The 26,923-nt window shown below is 36.0% G+C and overlaps 1 protein-coding gene across 2 annotated transcripts in view; it reads right to left on the reverse strand.

The window, feature by feature from the left end:
- Positions 1 to 276: 276 nt before the first annotated feature.
- PPP4R3A (protein phosphatase 4 regulatory subunit 3A) overlaps positions 277 to 26,923 on the reverse strand; it is a 41,680-nt gene continuing 15,033 nt past the window's right edge. For both annotated transcript variants that reach the window (XM_069858708.1, XM_069858709.1), the window contains 13 exons: positions 24,226 to 24,324; positions 21,396 to 22,013; positions 13,961 to 14,038; positions 13,743 to 13,859; positions 13,147 to 13,263; positions 11,682 to 11,813; positions 11,480 to 11,582; positions 10,051 to 10,209; positions 8,650 to 8,819; positions 6,860 to 7,002; positions 4,079 to 4,269; positions 3,359 to 3,585; positions 277 to 1,142 (listed from right to left, as the gene is read on the reverse strand). In XM_069858708.1, the coding sequence (XP_069714809.1) occupies positions 1,029 to 1,142; positions 3,359 to 3,585; positions 4,079 to 4,269; positions 6,860 to 7,002; positions 8,650 to 8,819; positions 10,051 to 10,209; positions 11,480 to 11,582; positions 11,682 to 11,813; positions 13,147 to 13,263; positions 13,743 to 13,859; positions 13,961 to 14,038; positions 21,396 to 22,013; positions 24,226 to 24,324 (2,268 nt within the window). In that variant the 3' untranslated portion in view covers positions 277 to 1,028. The remainder of the gene's footprint in view (positions 1,143 to 3,358; positions 3,586 to 4,078; positions 4,270 to 6,859; positions 7,003 to 8,649; positions 8,820 to 10,050; positions 10,210 to 11,479; positions 11,583 to 11,681; positions 11,814 to 13,146; positions 13,264 to 13,742; positions 13,860 to 13,960; positions 14,039 to 21,395; positions 22,014 to 24,225; positions 24,325 to 26,923) is intronic.

Here is a 26,923-nt window from a genome sequence, read left to right on the forward strand (position 1 = left end):
TTTCAAAGTCTCTTTGGAATACTAATTTCATATTTATAGGTTTCAATTTTTTTGATTCCATCCTATTTCCCTGATTTTTTTCCCCAAGACAATTGCTGATGTAAAATTTAATATAAAATATTTAGTCACAAAATAGTATTGCTTTTATGCACATTGTGGTAAGATTTTTCTCCCAATAAAAACTATACCATCTTCCATAGAATCCTGAACATATTAAGAACTGTGATGCAGAACAAAATTACACAGGGTGAAACAGGTACCAGCACAACAGTGAGATTATATTACATCAAAAAATTTTAATGGTCCCAAATATATACTCAACAACTAAGCATACACTCAGGGGGGGCAGAAAAAATTATGACACGAAAGTGACCACATCTAGAATTCCACTCAATCTTTAATCAAGAAGGGACAAACAAATCCCCCACCTCCAAAAAAAATTCTGCAGTTTAAAGGGCAAAGGGAACAGATTAAAAAAAAAAAATAAAGAGGAAACTTTATCTTCGGCCCCTCCCCCACAGAGGTTTTTAAAACCTGTTGTAGCTCGACTAAAATGTTCAGAATGTACGATTTCAAAGGCAGGTCTCTTTATACAAAGAAACTGCTGGCATTCTTAACTAGTGAAGAATTATGGCAAAACCCGCCTTTTCTTCAGAAGTCTCATATATGGTCCAAGAAAGCATATTTTGATTGTAGCAACTGACCAGCCAATCCAGAGTTCCACTAACAAAACTCCTGCCCTGTTGGCTTTTTGTTTGTTTATTTATTTTCCATTTCCTTCCCTGAGAAAAGGGCAACGTGTGGTCCAAGCTGGAGAACTCAAAGGCGTAAGTCTTTCCCCTAAACGAAATATTTCCCCTTCTTCTGCTTCTTTGAATTGGCACTTGATTGGCAGAAATCCGTTTGTATAGGTTGATCTGTGTCACACACAGTAATTCACAAAAGATTGCTGCTTTGCTGTGGGGCCTGTTTTGTTTTTGGAAAAAATATCCTTTCCCCCAACCGATAATGTTCTTCAGCAGTTGCCATTATGATGACTCAAGCTTTGCTTTCTTTGACAAAGGTAAAGTTTCCTCCTTATCTTCATCTTCATCATCCTCTTCATCATCATCAGGATAGTCTACAAGCCCAACAAGGCCTCCCTACAAAGACAGGCATAATAACTATAATTAAGAGACTGTCTGAACATTGATACTTTCTGTTTGCATTGGAAAACAACGTTTGCACAGAACACTAAGCATCCCGATTCATGATGTTTCGAATAAAATGAAGCAGAACAAAAATAAATCCTTCAGTATAAATGAGAATGACATTGTCTGAAACATGTTTAAATTAATTATTCCAAAATGGGGTTTCACCTGTCCAAATGGATAGAAATATTTCCAGTTGAAATTTAAGAAAATCAAAATATCTACAGGTCCTTCCATAAACACATAAATCTGTGAAGCAATGAGCAATCTGGAAGTGCTTCAGAAACAAATACAGAATGTCCCTCAACATGAAGTTTTGCATTATAGTAGTTTTAGAACACTGTCTTCACAAAAGCTAGTTTAGATGTGTAGTAACTTAAGTAACTTTTTGAATCATAGAACTGAAGGAGACGCCCATCTTAGAAAACTTAAACTATGTGACAACTGAAAATGAAAGCACATCTAGTAATATTAAAAACTCCTCCACAAATTTTAAGATTAGGCAGCTCTGGACCCATGAACAATGAGCATGAACTTCCAAAACTTCCTCTAACTATAGTACATTGCAATTTCTGCAGCTTAACCAGCATCTGACTACAACGGCAGTTCCTGGTACTTTACCCAAAGACTGTATTACTTATTCCAGTGTCTAATGACAGACATCCAAACCAGAAAATTTTAGGCAGCTGAATACCAAAACACACTTTGATAAATAACTACACACATTCTGTACAGTCACATACAACGTAACACTGAGTATACTGCACATGAAATAACAGGATCAGATAATTACTGAATAAAACCCAGTTTAAATGCTGTTTCTAGTTTGCAACCATGGCACGTTTATAAATGGTGCATGTTACACTGCAAGAAGTATCTGATGCCTGAGTCCACAAATGGTTTTTCAGTGCACTGAATATTCAGTGTAACCTGAACATTTTTCTTTTGCCACCACAACTTGAAATCTTGGAGCTAGTCATGCATGCAGTATGTTCCGTATGTAGAATCTCCATTTCAGATTCAAGGAATTACACTGCCTGGGAGAGAATAAACCTCCAGCAGAACTACAGAACAGAGAACTAAATCCCAAGCCAATTCTACTACTTTTATAATGCCCTTGACAAACTACTGTATCTTTTTTTAATAAAGGAAATTAATTTGCTTCCCCTTCCTTCATAGAAGGATTTAGGGAAAGCGTCACTTAGTTCTTCCATCAGGCAAACTCTTCTCATTCAGGTGTTTTCAACAGAATGTGATCCAAACACAAAAGTCCTAAGTCGTGTTCGACTATAAGAAGGAAAAAACCCTAAAAGCCCATTTGCCTTTCCTGGAAGTATGATGGCATTAAAAAATAAGGATGAATCAGAGTTATTCCGAGATCACCTGAGAACTGAGATACATAGCTGACCTTTCAGAAATGCAAACACTTGTTATGAAATTAAATTCTCATTATCTGAAATATGCAGTACCAACAATACGTTATCTGTCCACCAGCACTGAGAAAACACCATTCATTCTACTTCCCTGACTTGGTTTAAACAGAGTTTTAGCCAAAAATCTGATAACATCCAATAGTGTCCTAAAACACATTTAAAAATGCTGGGTTTGGATATGCACTACAAGTTACACTCTTAAATCAGCTTTCTTATTCTGCTTCAATAGATCCCAACCCCAAACTTTACATTACTTCAAAAGGTAAAACGTGCTAGGATGTTAAAAATTTTTTGTTTTGGCTTACAGCAACCACCTCTCCCTGTCACAATTTATTACTTTCACATGTGCCAGTTATATCATTCTGAACAACATTAAAAATAGTAACAGTAGAAATTCTCAGTAGGGGTGGTAGGACACTGTGAAGATTTGGCAATGTTTCTATCTGCCAAACATCTCTGTGCAATTTAACAAAAGCAACTTAACAAGAAGTGTTGTCTGTAGTTCACAATAAAGATTGCTGCAAAGAGCAGCTAGGGGAACGCTTCACACTAAGAGTTTGGGCATTTTTTGAGCTTTTATTTCTTCTTAAAAATGGAGAAGGTCAATCAAAAAGAACACAGAAACCTGACAGTCCATTCGCGCTTAACATGTCAGAATTCCTGCAAAATTGAGAAATGCTAGAGCAAATTCCTAGTCTGTAACAATGAAGTCCACCTACGTTCATTCAGAATTACCTTAGTTGTAATAGCTGCCATCTGAGATGTGCTTTTAGAAACGGACCCCGGAGACCCAGGGGACCCTGGGGATCCAGGAGATCCTGGAGATCCAGGCAGATTACTTGCAGATGACTGGCTGGTTAGGTTAGATTTTGTAGCACTGGAAAAGGAAAGCTTGAAACTTGGGCTCTGACGACCTGAAAGGTTAGTTTTCAGAAGAACTTCCTTTTCTTCACTCTCTTTTACTGGAGAGAAAGAAAACAAAAAAATCCAGAAGTAAAGCAATATCACTGAGCAAAACATTTAGTAACAAATAATTTTATTGTGTGGGAAAAAGCTTAATACTTCGTGTACAGCCTAGTATAGTGAGTCATCACAGACTTTCTTCACACTAACACATCACCTTGCAGCTGCTGTCACAGTCCAGGAATTAACACTTGTACTCTACCAACTGAACACTTACATTGAAAATTTTTAATTATAAATCTGAATAAAGTACAGGAAAAATTGACAATCAGCTAAGATTGTCATGCTTTAAGAAATCAACAACATTTTGTATCATTTCACTTTTACAGACAACAAAACTTGTTTTGAAGGGGTGATCTACCAGCTTGGTGCCACAATTTCAAAATCTAAGAACTTCAGAATAAACACAATGCAAATCCTTCATTGTAGTAAGACTAAAGAATACAAGTTATGGCTTCTCTGTAAGCCACATGCAATATTCTTATCACTTACATTTTTTCCTTTCCATGAATTTACTGATAGGGTCCATAATATCTTCATCATTTTTAGTTTTGTCAGAAGGGGGCACCACTGCCTCTCCATCTTCCATATCATCTTCATCAGTATTAAACCACATTTCCTCCTCATCCTCCAGGGTTCTTGCATCCCTTCTGTATCTATGGTTTCTCAAAATGGAGCGCATGCTGCAGGACAGTAAATTTTAAAGCTTTTCATTCGAAAACCAACTCAAAATAATAATAAAACTTCTTTTTGGCATCTACACCGGCAGCTTACGGATATAAACATTGTAGAGCAATACAAAATACCAGCAAATCATTCTGTAATGTGACTATTTTCAATGCAAGCATCATTAAAAGCTTTTCTTTTAAAGCATCAAATAAAATATTACTCTGCTTGTAGCACATTCAGACTACTTCACCTGTCCAAAATTCTGTAGCTTACAAGCACCACTATTAAAAGTTATTTTAATAAATGTCACTAAAGCATTGCATTCAGGCTTGGTTTATCACTTTGTACTGGTAAATAAAAATTTGGAAAAGAGTTTAGAAACATTTTTCTTCTGAAAATACTGTAACTCATCAGTATTTAGCATCCAGTGTGTTAAAGAAAAACACAAAACCAACCCAAAACTGAACTTAAATATGACTCCAGTTTAAGACAGAATTCAGCCCTTGAATTCAGTCCTTGAATCCTGTGTTCAGTTCTGGGTCCCTCACCACAAGAAGGATGTTGAGGTTCTGGAGCGAGTCCAGAGAAGAGCAACAAAGCTGGTGAGGGGGCTGGAGAACAGGCCTTGTGAGGAACGGCTGAGAGAGCTGGGGTTGTTTAGCCTGGAGGACGCTGAGGGGAGACCTCATTGCTCTCTACAACTACCTGAAAGGAGGTTGTAGAGAGGAGGGTGCTGGCCTCTTCTCCCAAGTGACAGGACAAGAGGAAACGGCCTCAAGCTCCACCAGGGGAGATTTAGGCTGGACATTAGGAAAAAATTCTTCACAGAAAGGGTCACTGGGCACTGGCAGAGGCTGCCCAGGGAGGTGGTTGATTCAGCTTCCCTGAAGGTGTTTAAGGGACAGGTGTACTAGGTGCTGAGGGGCATGGTTTAGTGTTTGATAGGAATGGTTAGACCCAATGATCCGGTGGGTCTTTTCCAAGCTGGTGATTCTCTGATTACAAAGACAGCTACCTCCTTCTACCGTATCAACTTGTCACAAATTTTGGTCAGTATCAGTATTTGCTATTCTTCAGGGCCTTGGATACAAAACGCTACTTCTTCCTCCCCATTTGATCTATTATTAATGTGGGTTTATCTCAGCTCTGCCTTCCTTTCCTCACAGAAGCAGTACTACGGCCTTGGAGGAGAGGGACAGTGATGTGCATGGAAGAGAGGCTGAAAGCACCCTTTTCATTGATAGATGCTGATCCTAACAGTCATTTTCCAATAAAACTGTGAAACTTGACAATTTTCCTGCAGCACTTGTTCAAAACTTACTGGCAAAAATTTAAGTCTGAAATTTAATGTTTTCAATAAAGCCTCTGTTACTGGAATCAAAATCTTAATACAATCTGAGCTTCTTCAGTTTAGAGAAAAGGTCTTACATTACTGACTACAGGAAAAAATCCAGAAGGGGAAAAATTAGGAAATTATAAAGTATTAAATAAGAACGCTAAATGTCCTTATAAAAATAAATCTAATTCTGATTAATCTGCTTGCCAGTGCTGTTATCTGGACCTATACAAACTACACCACTTCACATTGCATTTAAATTAAAATTCTGCTAATAGCGCAAAACCATTACTGAAACAGCTCTCTTCTGAATACTTTTATGGCCGATGTGAACAACATTTTTGGCTTCCCTCCTCACTCAACCATTCTTTGCTAAAATGTGTAAATATATTCTTGTTATTTTTAAGTTTTGTTATTTCTGGGTTTTCACTTAAGAAATCACATGGACTGTGACAGAGTTTGTGCAGTTACCATATAAGATGCAGGAAAATCGGGCTGGATGAGGTACAAGCCTCTCAAAACTGTAATTTTCTGTTGGACAAACTCATGCATACAAAATCACTTAGCTCAACTTAAGCCAAGAAAAGACTAATATTTTACTTCCTAGACTGGATGGAAATTACTGAGGGAAGTGGCTGCATGTTCTTTCCAACACATACATTAACTGTAGGCTTGATTTTCACTGCTGTTTAAATGCTAAGCTTAGCAATGGAACATGCCAAAGTAATAACATCTCACCTGTAAAGCATTAGCACTCAAAACTGCATATTCCACACATACTCTTGAAAGTGCTTCTACATGTTGGAACAAATCTACAATTACACTCTCATTTTAATTGTACAAGTACTCCCACAACTAACTAAAATAAAAGGAAATCTGGTATGTGAATTTTTGAAGGAAAAAGCCACAGAATGCTAACTAAGAACTTAGCAATCTTTCAAATTAAACAGTGAGAATCTGCTACTTAAGCAAATGAATTTAAGATACTTGATAGGCTTCCAGCATCACTACAGCATGCACATAAGTTTAGGATATGACCACTTAGCATTATTAGTAGGGGTCCAGCAACTAATGTTAGCTGAACGTCAACCAAAAGCTTGAAGCAACACTTCTGGAAATCACACTTTTAACCAAGTAAATTCAACAATGCCCAAGATGCAAGCAGAACTAATTACTTACATTTCCTGCTATCATAGAACAATCCACCAACATTCCCAAAACAGAATTAAAACACTAATAAACTAATAAGAGCATTTAGTGTATTTTACCTGTCAAGTTTTGGATTATCTTGTCTCTCCCTTTGTTGCTCAAATCGTAGTTTCAGTCCTTTGAACGTCTGTACATAATCTACATCTTCCAGTGCCTTCCAGTAATTTTCAATTACATGAGCCGTTAACGATTTTATATCTTCCTACAGGAAGAAAAAAACATCAAGTGACTTATTTTCATTCTAATTAATTTATTTAATACAATAAAAAAGTAACTGATATGAGAGATTATTTTTAAACATTCCACAGGAAGCATCATATTAATTAGCTTATGCAAAAATGAGTATTACACATGTAAGTGTAGTTAAAAAATCTAGTGCTTCAAACATCTGATTAACAGAACAGGTATAACAGCAGCAATGTTCTAGCAATATCTCCTTAAAAACACATGAGCAGAACCTAAAACCTTGACAGAAAATTATATCAAACCCAACTCTAAAAGACCTTTCCCACTGTAACTTATTTTTACATTGATAGATTAACTGATATCTGTTGTCATCAGTCAATTAAAACATATGCTTATGAGATACAGACTTAGCATCCATATTCTTTCCTTCCTGCAAATAAATTACTTACATAAAAATAATTTTTCAATGGATTCGTTTAGGATGAGAACAAGGAAGATCTTTTTCATCAGAAACTAACATCAAGATTTTCTTTGTGGCCAGAGAGCACAGGTCAAGGTCCTGTATAAACACCTGCCAACAGGCAGGTCCGCTAAGGACAAGCAAAGCAACATATACCTTAATACACTGATTATTTCCTTTTTAGTAACATGCTCAAAGGTCACCTTTTCTGACTGGCAATACATCAGTAAAAACAAAATCACACTTATTTAAAAAATTTGCTCTGTTTAGAAACAAACCTGGATGAAAAAAATTGACAAAAAATATTTACAGACACCAAGAAGCATTCTGGAAATGCAACCAGGGTATCTCTGTGAGAGGGAAGATAAGAAAATGAAAGATGATTTACTTCTCCCTAACATGAACTGTAGAACCAGCACCCTATCTCACAGAGCACTGAAAGACCACAGTACAGAAGTCAGGACCGCCTATATGGATTAACTTGGTTCATGGCTTCAAAATATTTTTTACATCAACTCTTCCAAGACGATCATGTTATCTCAGTCCTGAATTACCTTGAATCTCAATTCAAAGAGGAATGAGATCATCAGCATAGAAAACGTCAAAAGCCTCCTTTTTTCCTTCACCCACATACTTCCAGGATGGCCTGCACCCTAGCTTGGCCTCACTTACCACTTTTAGAGTCGGTAGAGCATCTTGTCAGAATCTGGATACGGCAACAGTGAGGAAACACTACTGTGCAGACAGCCAAATTGGCATGAAAATTTTAAGAGACTACCCATGGAAGGAACTTTGTAGGACACCATTAATAAAATGAAAAAAGACTGAGATCTCCACCATATGTTTCCATATGCTGTTGGACTGACATCAGAGCACAGCTAAATTTGATGGTTTTGTCGATTAGTTTAAAATGACATTTCTGTCATAATGGGCCCATCCAAGCTACCCGATGAAACTTGACTAGTGCTGCCTTTGCAAATCTGGGTACTGTGAAGACACTGAGTGAATTTAAATTTCAAGGCACGGTACTGTGTGAACATAAGGAACAACGTACACAAATATTTAACAGTGATATAAAAGGAAATTCACCTAAATACAGTATCACAGGATTACATAATTTATGGTATAAGCAAAATGAAAAGTCTTCTTGAACTACAAGATTAAGCAATGCAGTAATTATCTTCAGTATATAACAGCACTCACCACTCTGATAAATTCAAACATCTCTATTATGGCAGAGTTCATCAGATTATAACGGGAACCATTATTTAGAAATGCTTTGACCACAGGTTCAAACAAAAAACTTTTCATTATGTAACGGTTGTAGAATTCATCCTTTAGCCCAATTATCTTTCTCTTGAAACGAAGGGCACCTGAAACAGAAGTGTTATCATAGGAATTTTTAAATGTATAAGAAAAATTATCCAGAAATTACTCAGCATTTGTTAGCGACCTCAGTTCTTATATGGAATTACATTATTAGAACCAGGTAACACATTCGGCTCTTCTCTGCTTCTCTACAGTCTTGACTATACCACTAAAGACCGCTTATCTAGTTTATCTTAATGAAACCCTCCATCGTAATTGTACAAGTGAAACCACCTCTATTCACTGAAGAAGTAATATACTAAACTGTAACTACTTAACTTTATTACTATTAAAATAAAGGTGTATTTTTGATTTTTTAAATTACTGTGATAAAGCTAAAATGTCTTCTCAGTAGAAGAACTGGGATATTTATCATTCCTATTACTCAAATGTAAGTTCAATTACATGTAATTAAGCCCTACTTGATTAGGATGCAAACTATCTCACTTTAAAATTGGTGAATGACATTTTCTTCATGTACATACTAAAGCAAAGATTTCATTTACATTCAGCCTGAAGCTCTTTCTGAAACTCTGAAGCATATAGAAGCCTGTGAATGTCCACACATAAACAGAGAGTATAATCTCACTATAAGGCAGCATGTTTTGGTTAGCCACTAGGAGAACACGAAAAAGATTATTCAAGTGTTCTAAAACCAAACTCAGGTGATTCAGTTTCAAACATAAAAGGTACTTCTAACTGTGCGGTACTGCTCAGTCAACTTTTGGCTTTATTTTACTCTGCGCGCACAACAGAATTGTGAAAAATACCTCTTGCCTCCAGAATTAAATCACAGTGCTTTGCTATTACTCTTCTGAGAACAGTCAAAAACCTACCAGAGTCTGAAGAGCAGCACATTGAACTGTTTATGCAGCAATACAACTATATCTCTAAACACCTCTGGTAATTCCTACTGCAAAAAAACATTCAAATCAAAACTTACAATGGTTCTCTTAGGATATTCGAGACACCATCTTTTCAATTCACCTCTACACTTAGATTAAGAAAAATCCTTCAGCTTTTTAGAAAAAAAGAGACATCTATAAATGCAGAATAATTTACTAATACTAGCTGAAGTATCTATAAATCGGTATCAAAAGCACAATATAATAGCAGAATTTCTGTATTCAGTCACAGGTTGTCACAATCTGTGAACAGTTTTCTTCCTGCAGAATGAAGATACAGAACATTTCACACTCGCAAAATACTAGTTTGTTGTTTAGCTTTCAAACTTACACAATGCCAAAAAAGCATGCTTTGAGGCCATGAGAACAAGTACCCTTCGGAGAATATCTTTGTTAATGATGTAGTTCTTTATGTGGTAAGTATGATGTTCTACACAGAAAGTTAGCAATTCCAGTATTAATGCCAAAAGCTGGGCTGTCTGAAAATCATCTGTAATAGAACCAAAACCAAAATAGTTACACATATCTAGGATATGCCTTCAAAAGCTAAGTTTAAATATCCAACTGCAGCCTGGTAAACATTTCCAAGTTCTTGTATATTTCCACTGATAATTCAGAGAATATGCTGAAGTGGATGTTTAGTCTTTAAAACAGCAACTGAAGTTATGGACCAAATATTTTCTATTTATACAGATGTGGCAGGGAACACTTTTAAACTACAGAAACAATTTTATTTTGTCTGTATTAAATCAGTGTTTGAAGGTTCAGAGAGTACAGAACTTAACACTAACGTAAGTGGTAAGGTTCACTTAACCAAATCTCATTACAATGCTCAAATGTCTGTATCATAAAATATTCCCCCTATACAGTACCTTGACTAAGTTTGTATCAACAACATGATCTGTTATGCCTTTTAACAGAAGTACTATGCAGAAATATTTCAGGCTCTTTTAATAGTTCCGAGACATAATCATATCAGCACATACAAAAAAGTAACTAAAACCTTGGCTTTTACGTAGACAACTAATAAATTAAATACACATTAGATTTAATCTTTTTTAGAAGGTATGCTGCCTGTTTAAAAATACTGCCAGATTGTTGACCTCTAAGGAATACAAGTACTTTAATAAATATCTCGCTTCCAATCTATGTGGAAGCCAGCTGAGATAAAACAGATTAAACTAATTCCTTGGAGACTTATAAAATAAACTGAAGTTTTCAGACTGTTTATTTATCATTTATGTACCTACTTTTACATTGATTTCGGATGCGTTATAATATTAATAAACAAATGGTACTGCTGCTAGTAGCCAGCAAGAATAGTTACTTCATCACTTATCTCTGCTTTCCTAGCCTGGTTTAGAACCAACACCCTCAAACTCAGCACAGCATTATGATACACACCTTCTCTCAGATGCAATTTTGCATCCTCACTAGCAATCCCTATCTTAAACGCATTTCAGCATGTTTACAAGTCCAGGCTGCTGAACAGCCTCAGGAGTTACTAAAAATGTATAATAACAAATATTCTAATTCTCTCTGAAGCAAAAACAGCTCTTCACTTCTTAAATCACATCTCTCCACTGAATTTCATACTTATAAATTATTCAAATGACTAAATAATGAATCAACATTTTACTTCAAACAACATATCATAGTCTCAGATTATCTTTAAGACAGAAAACGTTCTTTGACAGCTACTCTGTTTTAAACACAGACATCCAACAGCCTTGATGAGCCCAACATCCAAGCGGCATTACCTTTGCTAGGCTTGTCCTCTGTAGTATTGGCCAATAAAGGGGCTGTCAGAACATGCATACAATGTTTGTAGAAGAAACCCAAGAACTCTGTTTTTTCTGTTTTCTAAGGAAGAATAACAATAAAAAACAAATTATGTATATAACATATCATCAAATACTCTACAAAACCCAACAGCGACTTCACTTGAAGGTATTTACTTACATTGGCAGTAGCAAGCATATTTTCTGGATCAACTAAAGTACGAAGCAAGCCCATGAGTAGCACTGCCCCTCCAAGTTCTGGATCTGTGTCACAAATCATGTGTTCTATAATGAGGTTTATGAGTAATATATCCTAACAGAGAGGGGGGAAAAGCATAAAAGTCAATTCTAATGATAATGCCTCGTCTCAATTCTGAAACCACCTTCTAAAAGGGTTACCACCTTGTTCAAAATGGTGCTCTACCAGAACTTGGTAAAATGTAAACAACTACCAAACAAAACCCCTTAAACTTAACGGAAACAAATTAGCTTTACATGTCAGCAACACATTCTGGTCAATGTTTCAACAGTAAGAAGGCAATCAGTGAAGAAAAATTTTTCAAAGCAATTGAAATGGTTCTCAAATTAATAATCCAATTTAGAGTTTAGTCTGAACTAAAATGCCAAATGATAAAAAGTACAGAGGCAAATACTTAACAGTCTCAACATTTAACTGATTTGCAGAAGTGTTCTCCGAATGCAGAAGTTTTGATTCCCCTTTAGAATACGTACCAGGAATTTTATTTCCACAAACACACAACAGTAAATTTTATAACACTATGGAACTTGATAAGATTATTTTCACTTAAAAAAAAAATAAACCCAACATGGATTTGCAGAAAACAAGAGTAACACATGAAAGTAGAAAATAATATTTACATTTAGGAAATCCTACACAAAATTTTCTTGGTTACCACAGTCCCCATAAAAAAAAAAGACAATCATCAGATTCAAGTGGCTGGAACCGCCAGTGATATTCCCTGTCCCAGCTGCTCCTTTCTTCCAGTACAGAAGTAGCAGCACTAGCAGCTGCCTATTTTTAGCAGATATAAAAACGACATTAACCATCTTCTCTGTAGAAAGGGCAGCACAATGTTTTTTTTCTCCACTGAGTATCACTTTGAAGCAACTTTCTTACTATTAGCTGTGTGCTGGCATTCATTCTGTATTAATCAGCTATAGAGGATCTCTGGGAAACATAAACCTCCGTCAGAAAGTTTTCTTAAACACTTGTGACCGTAATTCCACTTTCAACATGTGTGACAGTAAACTGAACACAGTCTTCTCACAAGTAAATTAAAAACATGTGGACATGCTAAGATCAAGACTGAAATTTATATTTGGCATTTTAAGGACACATTTTGTTTTGCTTGTACGAGAGCTGATGTTAACAAAAATGGTGGTTTATGGTAACCTTTATTATTTCACATGCAACGTAACAAGAATACATAAACAGGCAAACACTCATCTCACCTGACTAACAGAACTTGTAAAAACGTGATAGTTCGTCATCCTGTAACTGTCATGACTATATCCCATACTTCTTCAGAACTAGAGCTCATGTCATTAGTAGAGTGCTAAATATGAAAGAGTAATTTAAAAGAAAAAAAAAAAACAACATGCATTTCTGGGGACCCTCTACTTACATCATCATTTTGCTGTGCTTCTTGCATGACAAACTCTCGTACCATGGATGGGTTATATTCAACCAAATATGAGAATATATCAGTGGCTGCACTTCGCACTTGTGCATCATCCATACCCTGGAAAGTCAAATAAAATAATTCACATTTCCTTAAAAGAAAAGGCTCAAACTGAATGAAAAACAGAAATCACATTGCTTTTAATTCCTACTTGCAAGTCACACCTATTGCTACAACTGAATTGACTGTAACCTCTCTGTACATTTGACAATCGTTATGCAAAATAAATGCTATCGTTTCCTTGCCCTTTGGTCTATATCCCTGTTTTCTTACTGAATTGTACAACAAGAAGCATGCAAAGAGAGAAAAGGAAATGAGAAAACAAAAAAGTAAGAATGCACCTAGCAATGTCACATTGTAACTGCTTTTTAAGTTTTACAAAAGTATTTTAAATGTCCTGAATCCCAAGCTAAGACAAGATAAATGAAGCAAACACTTCAGAAAACCACGTGAACGAAGTTTGGCATACTTACTTTTAAAAAAAAACCTCTCTGGAGAAAACCAAAACTGTTACCACAAATAAAAATGAACCGACTTACCAATATGACTTCTAGTGCTGGCAGTATGCCCATATTTGACAAGGTTTTGAAAAACGCATCTCTGTTTTGAGGTTGCAGTGTTTGAGAGAATGCACAAAACTCTTTCAGAAAATTTACCTGAAAACCAGATATAATACACTGGTGAGTAATTAAAAAAAAGATGCACATATCACTTTGTAGCAACTGTCCTTTTCATGCATATTTTACAGCTTTCTTACCAATTCCTGTCTTTTCTCCTCATCTGTGGCTTCATCTGTTAGTTGTGCAAACAAGTCTGTCAGAAATTTTTCATCTTCCTACAAAGGCAAAACAATACCATTTGTTTATTTGACAATATCAAAAGGCATCCAAGTATAATATAAAGTTCTCCTAAATTATCCCTCCTGCAATTAGAAGAACATATGCTTGTGAACTGTTGTTAATCATACCACCAGAAACTTTCTAATTCAATTTTCAAACAGATTAATATGAATCTTGCTTTTAAGCTTTTATGGTATTCAACACTATCCCACTCCATAGCTCTTCATTCTGAGTCACGATGTATCTTGTATTGCCTTTTGGCTTTCCTTTTTCTGTTTTCTACTGCCAGTCTTGTAATTCTGTCTATGACTTCTCTAATTTTCTTCCCTTTGTCACATGCCCATCCACCTAAGTCACACTACAACAGCCCTGCTTTAAGTGTTTACATATTTTGATAAAAATGATCTCCCACTCCTACACACACATATATCTCCGGACTGTTATGAGATCTTTGCAGCTGAAGTAAAGCAAGGACATGATGAAAGGAGAGCTGCTTAACAGCAGGAATGAAGTGAGATTCTCTCCCCCAAATGTTGTGAAAAGGGTGAATTCTAGAAACCAAATCAAAATAACTGTTCCTATTACGTACAACATTTATTGAGTATTCTGGCTGGCAGCAATCGAAAACAATTCTGTTATTTTTCATGCTGTTGTGCCTCAGCAAAACCACAAACAGCAGCCAACATATTACAAACGTACTTAGACTGAAAGAAGCAGCAATACTTCAGCTCCTCATAACCTTTGCAGTCCTAACTGACAAACTGACATACACCTTCCCCCATTCTTCCCTCAATACTATGCAGTAACAAGACAGCAACTGCTTGAAAAAGATACCTGTACATCACAGGTTTTTTTCAAAAAGCTTCCAGAGTGGTGTTTCTTGAAGTTAGTAACACCACCTGCAGTATCTGTTCAACCCAAAACCAAAGTGTTAGAAACCCAAGTCACCTGGCTTACAAAGCATAAAGCAAAACCGTGAAAGTACTTCAGATACACCTACATGAACTTTCCTATATTGCGTATTATCTAGGTTCTTACATGCAGGCTCACCCCTTGCTGAGAAGAACAGAACACCTTGGTTCCAACGACACATCATGCTAATGCAGGTGTAACACTGTCACAACCCAGTCCAGGATCTCTACAGAACACCGCACAACAGAGATAAATCCAAAATAGGTAGGCATGAGCTACTACCCTACAAAACATTTTGCCACTCTATAAGGTAAACCCTATATTTAGGACACGCCACATGTTTTCTCCTCTTTGATGCTGAGCTTCTAACTTGACCCAACAGCCTAATGATAACAAAAACCTGGTTTCTGGACACAACTTCAGGTCCTATTTCCGCTACTGCTTCAAAATTGAAATGAAAGGAGATGGGAGAGGCCTCACTCGAAGTTTACTGACATTCAGCTCTGGAGGATCAAGCACTGGAAATGTAAAGTTTGTCTTTCAGATGTCAAACGTTCAAAACAACCATTAGGGTCTTTGATTTCAAGAAGCATAATTTAAGCTGTGACAGAAGAATACAAACAAGAATGCTTGACTATCAGCTGTCCAGCTGTTATACAGCTTGGTACATTTTCTGTTCTAGTATTTAACCCATTAGACATTAAAGGTAAATGCAACTAAACCACAGCAGAGATACTGACATCCTTGTTTACAGAAATTAAAAAAAACCCACAAACAACACAAAAGCAAAAAAATAAAACAAACCACTCGGTTCTTTTGAAGAACATGCAAGTTATTCTCCATGATTAGCAGTGCATTTAAGGAAAAGGCTTAGTAGTTTGCTTTCATTTCTCTTTTTGCTGTTTCGATCAAGATGTAAAACTAATCTCATTTATCAAAACTATTAGGAAGATGTGTGCTTATTCCCAACTGGAAAGTGCAATGCCTATATCCATTCTCATCGCAAAATGAACTTTTCATCTCCTTCACAATACCTGACAGAAAGTGCAGGTCAATGCCACAGAAATACCTCGGAATGATCCTTGGGAAAAAATAACGGCAATTTCAACATTTAAATAAATCAAACCCATGATTAGTGTGATTCTGCATAAAAAAGGATACCCAGTATTACCCAAAGTATCTAATTATTTTAAGTCAAAATGTGGAAGGCCAAGAGGAGTCCCTGCATCGCTGGCAATATGCGGGTCTCAGTTATGACCCACTGCAGAGCCTCAGAGAGAGGGGGCTGGGGAAGCTGTATCTCCAGCATCATACAGTGCAGCACGGGAGGCACGGCCTCGCTGGGAATGAAGGAATTAACACAGGCAGTGTATCAGAAGACTCATTCCTGAGGAACACTACCAGAATCTACAGAAATGCAGACTCTGAGAGGAGAATTCACACACTTCAGAAATCACGAAACACTGAATGCTAGAATTACACAAGCTTAAACATTTTCTTCCCCCTCCCCCCAACTTGCAAAAATCCCCCCAAACATGTCTGTGAAGTGAACACAGTAAATACACAATTCTTCGCAGTATCTGGCCTCTTCATACAGACAAGTATCAAACCCCATATTTGGATGCATCTTAGAAGCTGTGAAGGTTACAACTGCTTTTCAAGAACACAAAACTTCAAATGGTAAGTTCACGGAGTAACTGCAGAATCTGTTTTCTCCATACTCAGATTATTACATGTGCGATACTTAAACTATGCATATACCAAACAAAGTACATCTATGCTTTTGGAAGATCTAAGTAGATGCTTCTAGGATTTAATACCTTTCAAAGTTCATGAAGATAAAATTAAGCCACGCCATCTGCTCGCTCAATCATTTATAACTTTAAGAACAAGAAAGCCTACAAACAAAGTCGGATCACAAACCCCAAATTATTTAATTTGTGATTCAACTTTCAAAGCAGTCCTCCTCCTCATCCCAAAAGGCATTTGAAAAAGCACTCTTCAAAAGCAGGCCTCTCAAATATAATTAACTTGCAGATAAATATCTGAACTGAAAACACAAACACGGAGTGACAAAACCCATCCTTTTCTTGAAAAAATATCCAAGAAACCAAATTACACTTAAACTGGAGAAAGAGCATAATTTCCATCCTATTCTCTACCTCCATATTAATTTTAGGCAGCAATAATGTTTCAGCCCAGAAAATGGAATTTTCATAAAATATTACCAACAGAGAATTACACTTCCTAACACACGTTCTGTCTTGCTGCCACACCATAAAATCTCACAGTTTTAAATGTTTCAATCTCCTTTATCTCAGACTGCTTTCCAACAGAAGCCTTCACTTGCTAGCAATAAGCTACTTCACTTCTGTACACACTTAGAATCATTTTCCGTCGTGAAGTAATCTCGTATATCATTACCAAGACCACTTGCAAGCTTCTTTCACCAAATCATTTCCTCAGAAAGCAGCATGCTTTTATACCTTATTGCAAGGTATATTTTGCTGAAAGTAGATATCCATCCTCAGCCAACTACTGCAGAGCAGATTGGCAGGAGACATTCCAATCCTAATACATTTGGGCAAAACTACCAACACACACTGACATAATTCCTCCTCCAAAATATCTAAAGGTATTACATTTACATCCACGGGGTTCTGTTAAGAATAAGCAACTATCTGTAAAACCACTTTCAAAATTAAAACCAGCCTATTATTGTACATAAACCCAGTAAAAAATATGGATGTGATACCTAAAATCATACACAATTTTTTTACTTCTTGAAAAGTGAGATAAGAACTATCAGTAATATCATTTCTGCATTTAAAAAAGCTGATTTACCAGTACAGTAGTGCCATGTGATCCCTACTCTACCACGCACATCAATTATTTTAACAGATGTCCAATTTTTCCCTTCTACTCTACACTTCCCTGAAAATAAAAGCCTCTAAAGTACAAATGCACATGCTCACAAATAATCCCAACGATGTTCTCCATTCCGGAAGATAAAAGCACTCCACGATCTTGCTGGCAAAAAGAATACGCCAATGAGAAAGTGGGGAGAGAACGGAAGGAAATAGTGTTTGCTCACTCTATGGCGCAGTTTTGCAAGTTTTTGGTTTTTTAAGAACTAGTTAATACACAGGGAAAGAACTGGTGGCCTCCAGTGTGAACATTAGTATCTATTTTTTAAATTGCAAAAGAGCGTCATATAAAGTAAGAAACACCACTTACCTGTCCCACCCCCACTCTCAAAACTTGGCGAACTCCATGTTTCAGCAAGGTTTCTTGGTGGCTATGACATCTCAAGACTAGAACAGGCTGGACCCCAAGCAGTAAGAGCATATTAGGAGGGGCTGAAAGTGGAAAAAAATGTTATATACCTCTTTCGTATCTTACATACTGTGAATCATAAAACCTGCAATGGAGTAGGTTTCCACAGCAGCTAATTCTGTAGACTGGAAATACTGGTATCATGTGTTTACTATCCATCAGGACGAGCAGTATCTAGTTTAGTAAGATCTTGATGTAGTTACTTAAAATGACAGATATTAGACAATTAAATCACAAATAAAGTAACTTCCATTTCTCAGAAAAGACCATCAGTGTAACCATTTTTATAAAGATTACAGGAAACGTAATGTTAATCAAGAAGTAGGGAGGAATACAGTTCATAATCCTAAGTGCCAAAGTGACCCACTCTCTATTTTTGGTTTTACTACAGAATGGGCAAAAGTTTTTACCCGCTTTGGTAAGTAAATAACACAGAAGCAGGTATCTTCCATGACTACAGAATTGTTTTATATATATGTACATTCTTTTTTTACAAAGACATCAAAAATACTTCCTAATAAAGCCAGAAGTCAAGAATCAGCATATTCTTACTGACAGAATTCACCAGTTACAACTGAAAAACTGACCTCAAATGTCAGTGACCTTTAATGACCTATCTTGACACCAAATACCGTAAATAAGATGTAGTGGTAATTTTGAGTAAAGTCACCTGGCCTGTCAAAAAGCTTAAGGCAATCTGCAAAGAGTCCTGTACAAATTTCTAGTCACTCTTCTCTAACTAGGGTATGGCCACGTTTAACAGAGGTATTGCAAAGTGTTACATTAGTTAATACACCGCCTGACATGAGAAGGGCTCCTTAGAACTCATCTTTTTTTTCATGGTGGAGGTAAAAGGTTTTTGTCTCCTTCCCTTCACAGCTAAAGAGAAAAATAACAGAATATAAACAACTCAGTTGTACATGCAATAGTTGCAGTATGTCACAGCATACCGAGCTGCTCAATTTACTTGTAATTGAAGAAGTAAATTTCCTAAAAAGATAACTCTTCTGCTGACTTCAGGTTGTCTCTCCCAGACCACTGAGGGTGTGACAGTGGAAGCATAACAAGCTGTATTACACAACAACTAAGAACTTGATTCTCATCTGTGGCTCAATATAAACTACTATGAAGCATGCCAGATGCTCTTTGATTAATAATGTCTTATAAAAGAAACAGCTGAAGTACACATGTACAGTTATAGTGAGCATCAGGAACTCATAAGTTCTAAAATAACGAATGCCAGGAACTCCAATTACAGACAATCTTTCATGGATTAACAACCCACCTTCAAAGTACTACAATACAACCAACTACAGAAATGCAATTAAACCATACAACAACGGAAGAAAGACCTTAAGAATTAGTTACAGAAGTGAAATCAACAAAAGCAGTCTTTTAATTTTGTTCTCAGAACATTATTTATTCTGCTTAAAGAAATGAGAAGGAACAGCAGCATACATTTTATACATGGACCATGGGAATGGTGGCATGGGGAAAGGAAAGGGGAGAACGAAAGTTTAGAAAGCAGAGATTACAGAAAAGTGCAATCTGACGCATTCTCTTATAAATAAAAGAATAAATACCAGGTATGTAGGTTTAAACCTTAGCTTAGAGCTACACTGTGAGAACTTGAAAAAAACAATCCATCAAGCATGCCCCTTAATCTCACAGAAATGCAATGGGCATATAATTTGTGACAGTCTCTTAATTATCTCAAAACCAAGAATTGACCATCATTGTCAAACAGTTCTCAACACTATTATATCTCAGGGAGTTCCTCTTCAATGCTATAGAGCTATACTGTGAAATGCAGTATAGCATGGGATATATATTCTTCCTTGTGTGCTACTAATCTTGGCTCTTCAAAGCTGCAGAAAATACCTGAACAACTGGAAATATTTCTTGAAATTTGAAAGTCATGCAATGCTAAATTTTCTGGCTCCACCATACAGGGAGTATGCTTTATTTTCATTCACTGACAACAACAGACGTGAAGGTATGGTTCAAGAAACCTGCAGCCACACAACAAACCCAAGTCTGACCTGAGCTTCTATTTCAGCTGTAAAATGCAACTCGAAGTTTCACAACCACACTAAACCTTGATATTCTAACCCAAGATTACCCTACATCTACTGACCTAACAGAGGTCACGAGATATAAAAAAAGGAAAATAACCAGCCACTAGTCCTCAATCAAGCTACCTTGGGATTTCTGGAAAACATGCCCTTAATGACCATGCAGGATCAGGTCCCCTTTATCCTTGCCTAGTTTCCTTTTCAAATTTCAAGATCCCTTTCATAATCAGCCAGTGACACAAAGACTCCTGAATAATTCTTTCCCTCCTCCTCCTTCTCAAGCCAAAAGGCATCATGCTCAGGACTTTGCTTTTAGAAACCTTTACAAAGAGGTCAAGATACTTTAGAGACACTTGTTATACTGGATACTCAAGTTGAGCCCCCTTAAGCGAATCCTTTTCGGCACTCTCTCCAAGTCAGGCTTGTAAGCTTTCTCAAACTGGCCACTCCAAAATGATTAAGGCCTTCTGACTGTTGCGGATACAAATTATGGCAAACTAAGAAAACATTCAGGCACCTAAGACAATGTTACTTTCCAAACCTGTACTTTTCAAGCAACTGATTTACTTTGCTTCAAAATTAGAAGCAGTTATATCATAGTATGAGACTGTATTTGTGAAATTCAGGTGGAGTAACTACTTTTTTTTTTTCTTTTGTCATGAAAACAGGACAAAAACTATCCTCAACTGTACTGTAGTGCCTAAAATGTCACAAAATACAGAAACAAACCCCAAACTCAACAGAATCAACCCTTCAAAATGAGAATAGCAGTACTAATTTCAAACAAGCTCATTTTGGATTATACATGTTTGCTTCATTTAAGTCAGTTACAGAGAATCTAGTCCAAAATCTGAAATGTAAGAATATTTAACAGCTCAGGACTCAAATCTACACCTTTTATGTCATACTTCAAAACAACTTTCAGTATCGCAGAAGTAAAGGTTCCACCAAAGCACCTCCATCTTTTCAAGCAAAATTACCAAACTTTCTCTGCCCAAGCGCAAGTAGACTTTGAAATTCTGAAACTTACCTGTAACATACCAACTATTTCCACTTTATTAAAAAAGATGAAAGAATGAAGTGTTGATAGCATATTTTCCTCAAAAACTGAGGGAGTAGGTAGGACCATATCTTGAATATACTGTACTCTGTATGTCTGATGTATTTTTTGCTTCAGCTCTGGATCAGATATAGGAATCACCTCTTTAAATTTTGCTGTTTTAGTCAGAAATTCCCTGTGTTTCCGTGACTGTGATAAAGATGGATCATATTCTAGGCATCCAATTACGTCCATTATACATTCCTCAGAAAACATGACTTCAAAAAGTGCAGTTCTGTTCAAAAGGAAAATTCCCTTGATAATTTCATATAAGTGGTGTAGTCCTTCGATGTTCTCCAAATCTTCGCACACATGAAAAATTTCTAAGAGCTTCTTAATATAGCCCTCATTTTCCAGTGCTAGTGCGAGTTTTTCACGACGTAATGGTGAAGGCAGTGAAGATGCCACAAGTTCTGCAATTTCTTCTAGTCGACTTAATTCACAAGATGGCAATTCTAGACCAGGTGATGACATATCATCAAAGCGTTCTTCCTCGGATTCGTCAACAAGGTCCTGAGTAATATCAACAGAAGGGTCTTTACCTTGAACCTATAAAATAAGATGTGTTCAAAAAAAGCGGAGTTTAATGTTTACAGCTACTTGAACCTTTTTTAAAAATACCACTTCAAACGTCATGCTGTTTCTTTCTACAGCCAAAACAGAAGCAGAAATTAAGTCTGATACTAAGTACAGCTGGTTTGGAAAATATGAGCTAATGAAAAGATTTCTCCAAATACAAGGCTTTACAGAAAATATTTGTATGTTAAATATTTAACTCTATTTAGTTTCTATAAAAAGAAGGAAGAATAAAATAAAAAGCTACATTTTCTGAGTACTTCAAATAAGAAGCGAAATTCATAATTACTAGTACGAATTACAACTTTTTAACTTTTACTAAACTAAGCTATTTGTTTCTAGTCTTTATTCTCTGCAGGCAGATTTTCAAATGCAAACCAGTATTACATTATTGCAGTGACAGCTTTAAACACTTATCTACAGGCTATTTAACTGCTCTTGGTGATTTTCAAAGCTTCTGTAACCTCAAACAGAGGAGAAAGGCCAGTCTCATTAATTTAACTGTTGTTTTCACTTCTGGAGAGCTGCAAGTCAAAATCTGTTACCATGCTCTTTCTAAATACTCAACAGAGGCACAGAATCCCCTCTTAAGAACAGAAAATCCCAAGTCAGCATTAACAAGAGAGCAATGGAAACTTGAGCTGTCAGAAAAAAAAGCACAGGATCTGCAAAGATCTCTCTAGAGAAACAATGAGGAAACTGCAGAGTACACATTATTGAAAAAAAAATAGACAGATGCTCGGGCACGAGAGTGTTTCAGCTTTAATGACATCTTAATAGTAGTTTCTGCTTGGAGTCTGATCTGTCAAATACAAGAAGGCACTACTTCTATAACACTAGAAGCTACTGTTGTTTTTAATCTTGAAAATCAGAAAAAAAATCTGGGAGAAATAATTCTTCATTGGTGTCAGCAAGCCTGTACTTAGATTATAATCCAGAACGCTGCTAAAACCCCCATACAGTTCTGCTTATACATCAGCAATCACTTCCAGTGGTACCAAAGTTTTCCTTTTAGAAGCTTTAATGACTGAGGAAGCTTAAGATCTTTAAAGTACACTAGACGCAAATACAATAGCACAGCCTCAAAACAGGATGTGAAGACAGTAGTTTCTTACAAATATGTTAGATCTTTAATGAGGCTGAGGAAGCTGAACTTCTTATCTGGGTGTTTCCAAGAACACCATTTCCCCTTTCCTCCATTTTGTATTTGTCTCCAGATTCTGTCCTTTGACAGCTAAAGTTCCTGGAAACGTTTCTGTACTTATTTACCTAAGTGGTAATTTGTTGAAAATACTCATTCCTAAGAAAAGGAGTTATCTATACCCATGCAATTGTGAAACTAGAGTATTTTTGCTTTATTTCTGAAATCAGTGAGAATAAACTCCAAACAACATCGGGCAGAGAGCTAGATACTTGTTAACCAGAGAAAGACAGAACACAGAGGGAGAAGTAGACAAATTTAGAGAAATCCCACCTAACGTAGCATAGGATTGAAGTTGTAATGGAATGGAAAAAAAACCCCATACATGAACTGACAAACTGAACTAATATCAGTGAATACAAAGTAATTGCGCTCTTTCAGATATTGGTCGATAGTTAATACCTGACCAAATGTTACCCAGAAATAATACAGACTTAGTGACTACATAGTCATCTGGCCACAGATGATAAAACACAGTGAGTTAATTAATACATATTAAAACATATGCATGCTACATATAAATTGTTTGATGTCTTTGAACTGTAAGAATTATATCTCTGTCCCTGTATTATCACCTCAAAGATACCTCCTACATCAACTAACAGATCAGTCTTTCACACCCTGACAGCCAACAGAAGCATATTATCACAATTACAAGGAATAAAGTTCTGTTAAGAAACTCAATATTCCCTTCACTGGAAACAGAATAATGAGATAGGAGAGAAGAATGAGAAATGTAGAAAGATATGTTAAACAAAAAAAGACCTGAAAATGCTCTAACACCACCACCCTCAGTTTAAGTTCATATCAAATTCCTGGAGGTATTCAAACTCAAACATGCAGCATTCGGGAGAGGTGACCAAGACAATAGTTCTTACTTTCTCATCTGCTGTGTTCAGATTCACCTCTTATTGCATTCTAAACATTTGGAACACAAACATTAAGATGACTTAGGTGTCTCAATCTTACATTTTTCCAACTTACCTGACATATTTTTTCCCATATTTCATCACATCCTGCTTTTTCTTGAAAGCTAAGTGCCAAATCATAATTTTCAGCTTCCGACCACACAATCAAGGTATCCTTTAAAAAGAGGAAAAGTATTTTCAGACAATATATTTCAGATTTTATAAACCTGAACAGTGCTTAAAAAGTAAAATATTAAAATAGAAACAGCTTGACACCTAATTATGACAGGACAGTACTACAATACAAATGTAACTGTCATACTTTAAGATCTGAATATGTTCTGAGACTATTAGGATTGAAAACATAAATCAAAATAAGGAAGTTTCAGGAAGATACTGAAAGTTTTAGTTCTTAAGACTTTAAAAATCTAAATCTCAAAAAGGTTTATCTAGAGGATGTATGTCTACCTTATTGCACCCTCTGATAAACTATGGTAACAAAAACAACAGAGTGTGCGCTAATGCACAAAACAGCTGTTTAAAAAGCAGCCCCAAGATGGCCACAAACTTTAAGCACAAACAGAAACTTGAAAACACACAGGGTTAACTGCCTAAGCATATGCAAACCTATTACACTAGACTACATAAACCATTTTCACTCATTCCAAACTACATTTCTGAAAGGATGTTTTGCCTTAGAATTCTATAAATTAGTTGAAACCATGCTTAGCTATGTTTACTACTCAGACACTTAAAGCTCTCTTCTACTTACTAGAATACTTCAAGATTTTATCAGAGCCCTCACACTGCATGCAAAAACAATATATGGAAGTGAAAGCAGATGCTGTGAACAGCAATATCACACACTGATAAGGTATTTGATGTTTACTGACTGTCTGCTCAATAAATGTTAGAATAAAAAAACTAAAAGAGAATGAAAATATAATCTGCATTATTTACATATTAAATCAAGTTTTACTTTAAAAGTCTTGTGTCCTCCTGTAATATCTAGCTGAAATAGAGGCACATCAAATACACATAGCCTCGCAAAACTGCATTATTGCAGTTAAGTGCTAAAACATGCATTTACTCAACAGGAGACATGAGAATTTTTCTACTTATATTTCAAGGAGAACCATAAAATAGAGTATTTTTTCTTCATTAAGGATAGATTTTGCTTATAGTGATTATTCCTAAAGGAATTAAATATTTGCAAAAGCACTATAAGTTGACAGACAAAGTTTACGACATTTTATTAATTAGGCTTAATTTATTTCAAGTATTAAAATGAACACTGAGGATAAAGAGTTATCTTACATTTAGATTTTCATTTGCACTAACTAGAAAACTTAAACTAAACTATAATCTAAATAGCACCATCACCTAGCTCCACTAGGATTCAGTCAAGCAATATAATCTAATCAATTTGCCATTACCAGAGCAGCTGTACTGCTTCAGAGGCACTAATGGCTTTACCTTGCAAATGGCAAATAGTTTACCTTTTCCTTTTCCAAAGGGTTGAGGAAGAGGTGGTACACAGAAGAAAGGGATTTAGGAAGACCACCTCCAAAATACAAAAGGAAGAAGAAAGTCACAATTAATAGATTATTCTCTACAAGACCAGTCACGGTGCAAACACTCTGGTAATAACAGATTGACAGCACCTAGTACTGCTGACTCCTATTGAGTACAGAAAAATAAAAGTCTACAAAAATTTAAAAAGGGAACGTCAAAAAGAATCAGTGTTGCTGTTTTTTTTTACCATCTTTTTAAAACAGTATGTACCTTACAGCAGCATTGGTTGTATGCACTGGGTTTGAAATCTAATGCATTAATCTTCACAATCAGTATTTATACTGCAGTAGCTTTCAAGGCCACCGTTTCATCAACTTCCCATAAGTAGCGCTTATTTAATTTAAAAAAAACCCACAAACCCTAACCTCTAACACTAAGTCCTAAGTAGACCCTAGCAAAACTATCTAATTACATCTGCATTTAAGTGACAGCAGTTAGATTTTAAGCAAGCCATTTCCAAAAGATCAGAATGTTTTTTTTCCTCTATAAAGAACATGACTAACAAATAGGGAAATAACAAAAAGAACATAAATAGGAACAGTGAAATTTACATTAACTGTGGTGAGCTGAACAAAGTCTCCAAGTCCCTGAATAAAATTCAGCACTGGACCAAGAGAAATGAAGGATGGAGGCAGGCACAGAAAAAATGAAAGGGAAGACAGAAAGGCAAAGCTGCTTTTGAAAACTACAGCCACAGATGTACAGAAGTGTATTTAGCCATAGTATAGTTGTTCTTGTCAAAAAAGATCATTTACTATCATAAATGGGAGTTCAGACAGTATTTTTCCACTGCTACAAATTCTAATTCTTTTAAATTGTTTCTTAGGAAAGCAAACCAGAAAACTGCTGAAAGAAATGTTTGACGAGCAGAACAATAACCTTTGAGTTTAGTTTATTAATAACTAGAAAAGTATTTTTCAATTACCAACATTAGAAATTTCAAATGATCAGTTATTGGCTGCCTTATCTTAACAAGTATTTCATATTATAGATTAATATTAGTGCCTCAACAGAAATCTACCAATTGCTACTGTCCAGACCTTTAGTGAGATCGTATTTGTCTGTACATCCTTTCTTGCCTCACAGTGCTTTTAAGAGCAGAAGATGAAACTAAGTTAGAAAAGTACTTCACTCAGCTGCATAATATACAGTTCAAAGTTTAAATCCAGTGTTAAATGTGGACAGTTATTAATGTAATT

Source organism: Phaenicophaeus curvirostris, chromosome 5, assembly GCF_032191515.1.
Source record: "Phaenicophaeus curvirostris isolate KB17595 chromosome 5, BPBGC_Pcur_1.0, whole genome shotgun sequence".
Lineage (NCBI taxonomy): Eukaryota > Metazoa > Chordata > Aves > Cuculiformes > Cuculidae > Phaenicophaeus > Phaenicophaeus curvirostris.